Below are 3,995 nucleotides of genomic sequence, written 5' to 3'. Positions count from 1 at the left end.
TTTAAAGAACTAGCAGCTGACAGTTTCAAAAGCTAGTAGTAGTACATATATATTTACCAAGATATAAAGCATGTACAAGCATACAGAATCAAGAATTAGCACCTATAAGACTTACAAATATAGACTGCTCTTTGGCATACAAAAAGGACCCTGTGCCATGGCATAACACCAGTAACTATCCTCAATATATCCTTTGAAAGAGAACACCGAAAGATTCTTCCATGGAAAGTTCAATTCTTGGAAAGAGGACAAAAATGTGCTCTTATAGATAGCCCAGATGCCATACATCAAATTGCAGTACCTTTTTACTGAATGAATTCAAAAATGCTTTTAACAGCAGTCAGAACTTCATACATGGTTGCCAAACACAGCCATATGAACTAAATTCGGAAACCTTCTGCAAACAAAAATGTTTGCAGGATAATGATGAGGAAACTTGAATTATATTGATCTATATCTCCAGGAAACAGCTTTTTGTTTATCTCAACCTTCTCCTTCTAGGTTCAGATGTATATCCGTTGTTTGAATCAGAACCTCTTGAATTAGTTCTCCTAGAAGATGAGGGAAGCAATGCAAAAGTTGTTTCTGAACCTGTTGGCTGATCCACAATAATGGTATCAGTTCTTATAAAGGAAGCAGAGGGGAGCGCATCAGAGTTGATTTCAGCAGCAGTATCAGAAGTCTGCGTTTCTGGTTGTATAGCTGCAGCGATGCTTGCAGATGTATCTCCATTATCAATATGTAAAGACTGATGACGGTTTCTTCTAACATGGTGACCATTACTATATTCCTCGAGGTCCTCGACTAATCTTTCTGCTGAATCCAATGCAGTATTCAACGCTGACGAAAGGGAAGATACTGAAGCGGCCCCTTGTAGTAATAATCTTGAAACTTGAAGGGAATCATGCTGGTGTTGGTTTCTTGTCTCAGTGGCAGGTGATGCCTGTGATGTCTGGTCCTGGCTGGGCACGAAACTAGTTCTTTCAGACATGACTTGTGCACGGAAACTATCCCGTGACCGTCTTCTCTCCCCCATTGAACCAACTATGTTGCTAAGTTGCTGAATCCTTTCTTCAATCAATGCAGAAGATGGGCCCCGCCTAATAAGCTGCTGCCTCAAACCCTCAATCCTGCGTGCAGGGGGCCTAGGAGGGGCCTTTGAAACAGACTCGTTTGACTTGTGAAAACATTTACCATCCCCATTCCCGTAAATTGGAATCAGACTTGAATCAGTTACTTCTCCTTTACACACGGGGCATTCCTTTGCATTTGAATCCACATACGACAACTGATAGAAGCATGGCCAACAAAACAAATGACCGCAACATGTCAACATAGGATCTCTTGCCATATCCAAGCATATATTACAATCAAAAAAGCTCCCAGTATGAGGCTCTGCCTTTTTCACATTTGTATCCATCCCCAGTGCCTTGGCTATCAAATGCATGTTATCACCTCTGTTGGTTTTGCCAGATTCCACTGTTTCTCGGGCAGCTGGAGCATCGTCCTCATTCTGACTGTGTTCGTTTTGTGTATCAGAAGCAACAACACCAGCAGTGATATTCACAATTTGAGGGGAAATTTGAGCTTGTCGCCACCTCTGACGCTGCCTAGCCCTGGAAGTGACTGCTTCTAGTTGTCTGATACGTTCTTCAATGCGTCCATGGGCAGTTTCAAGCTCATCGAGTATGTTATCTAATCCGATCACCGAATCAGGCAGTTGGTCTAAAGGCTCTTGGTTTAAATCCAAAATCATGATTTCTTCCCTTATATTACTCCCCGTCTCCATATATTTCCACCAACCTTATTCCTTTCGGAACAAGAACCCAGTTGAATCCAGAACAATTTGAGTCACCCACTACCAGAAAATAAGCAACAAACAAGGTTACTTTCCTGTCAAACATGCAAAAACAATGTCATTGGATTTAAAGGGGTATGCTTCATCACTTCTATACAACCAAAACAAATTAAACTGAACATTTTATCTCATACATTACATAACCCTGGTAAAAAAAATTCCTTGAAAATTGAAAACTCAAACGTACATCACCATTTTCTAATTAATTATGCTTTGATTCAGGAAAATTACAAGCCCTGCGTAAGTCCAGGCAAACAACGAATCAAGAAATATCAACAAGGAAAGATTTCCAATTGGCAGATGATCAGATTTATGTACCTTTAAACATTATATATGATATATCGTCGTTAAACAGAGAGAACAACTACAGGAACAAATTAAAAAGGAAAGAAGAAATAATTGAATAAAGCTATACCTGTATGTATATGTATAGGTATAGGATCGGCCAAGGACCCAGGAGCCAGCTGCTTCGTTTATTTCTTCTTTCCTCTGTGTTTTGTGAATGAGAGAGAGAGGCGCCAATGGCAGATAAGCGACTGGGAATATACTGCCTTGGAGCCAAGCCAGTTCATGACCATTACGTGCTGTTGGTGCCGTTAGGTTTCCCTCCGGGTCTGCTGGGAGACGGCCCAGACTCGCTTAGGCCCGTCGATTGCCCTGCCTCAAACCCTGACTTGGAGCCCAATATAGGCTGCAGGCTGCTATTCTTGAATCTTGATATTTTCTCATTCATTAATTTTAAACAATTGTTTTTTGGGAACTAATAAAAAGTCCCTCACAAATTTTTTTTATTTTTTTTTATTTTTTTTTATAGAATATCACTTAAACAACTTTACTTATTATTAAGGATGTTCTTTATGTTAAAGGACAAAGAATTAAAAAAAGAACCACACTTCAAGAGGGTTTTAAATTAAAAGAAAATGGCCTTAATAATTTAAAAAATGTCGTTAATAATTAAAAACATGTGCAATGATAAAGAAAGTTGTTTTAAGAATTTTTGCACAAATGAGCCGCAAAACCGCAAGGATGGCATAAGTAGAGCCACTCTTGTACCCACCCAACTTGGTTGCATTAACGACACATGAAGGTCTCGCTGCTGGTAGGCCCCGGAGGAAGTGAGAAGGAGAGAAGGAGTTGGTGAGGGTGGGAGTGGTGAGTATGAACCAATGGCTTTGAAGCACAAGTTGTTTGGAGATCGGTCTTGCAATCTCCGCAGTGGTAGGAAAATCCATGTACGTGCTTCATGCATGCACGGCAATTGAAGACCCCATCAGAATATAATGGGGTTGGGAGCAAAGTTCGTAGGATACGTTCTTTTTCATCAAACGGATGCGTGATTTGCTGAGGCATTTGTGAACATGAGACGGGAAGCAAGCAAATGCATGGTGTGCAACTGTATATCCATCCGCCAGAGGCATCTAGTTTGCAGGCTGCACATGAGGCCGCTAGTCGCTGCCCGTTTAAGATTTTTTGTTGGGTCTGTGGGTGATAAAGATTAGAAAGGATCAAGGATGTGGGTGGCTAAAATGTTGAAGCAAGGCCCGAGGTTGAGGTTGACCAACTACCTGCATGATCAGATCTCTCGTTCCCTCACTCTCTCACACACGCACAGAGGGAGGAACTCATGTTTCAGATGATCTCTAACTAACTTTCTTGTCTCTCAACTGGATAATTAAATCAATAGGTGCTCTTAATTATGATAATTTCGTCCCCTTCATCCTTTGTGTGCAATGTATATCGATCGAATTAAGCCTAGTGGACTTAACCAAGGATTAAAATATCGGCCGTGCAGATAATATCGGGCCTCCAATTTACTGATATTTCAGGGGATATATCATTCTCGTTTTAGGTATCGGAAAAAAATCAACAAAAATGGCAGATATACGCATTGAAACACATAATTTTGGTCTTAAACTTTCATAGATGTTATGTACATTATCAATGAATGTATTGAACAAATAAAACTCAAAATTTATTAATAATAAGATATATATATATATATATATATATATATATATATGATGAAATATAAGTGGTATGTAATGCGCGTTAACAAAAAGTTTTCTATTAAAATGTTTATTAGAATGAATAAACCATGCATAAATCATAGTTTGTTAAAACATTAGATTACAATTTA

The 3,995-nt window shown here is 39.3% G+C and overlaps 1 protein-coding gene across 2 annotated transcripts; it reads right to left on the bottom strand.

Annotated features, from left to right (window-relative positions):
- On the bottom strand, positions 1 to 2,407 carry LOC137735163 (uncharacterized). Of its 2 annotated transcripts, none has more exons than XM_068474557.2 (2): positions 2,274 to 2,407; positions 1 to 1,893 (listed from the first exon to the last, which is right to left on the bottom strand). In XM_068474557.2, the coding sequence occupies exon 2, from the start codon at positions 1,787 to 1,789 to the stop codon at positions 479 to 481; it is 1,311 nt and encodes a 436-aa protein (XP_068330658.2). In that variant the 5' UTR covers positions 1,790 to 1,893; positions 2,274 to 2,407; the 3' UTR covers positions 1 to 478. The 2 variants fall into 2 exon arrangements, with proteins under 2 accessions (XP_068330658.2, XP_088554138.1); XM_088698012.1 differs by having other exon boundaries at positions 1 to 1,858; positions 2,274 to 2,399.
- Positions 2,408 to 3,995: the final 1,588 nt, after the last annotated feature.

The sequence above is a fragment of the Pyrus communis genome, chromosome 7 (assembly GCF_041283825.1).
Source record: "Pyrus communis isolate YQ-2024b chromosome 7, ASM4128382v1, whole genome shotgun sequence".
In the NCBI taxonomy this organism is placed as follows: domain Eukaryota; kingdom Viridiplantae; phylum Streptophyta; class Magnoliopsida; order Rosales; family Rosaceae; genus Pyrus; species Pyrus communis.
The sequence above is the reverse complement of the archived record's forward strand: the minus strand, read 5'-3'. Positions and strand labels throughout refer to the sequence as shown.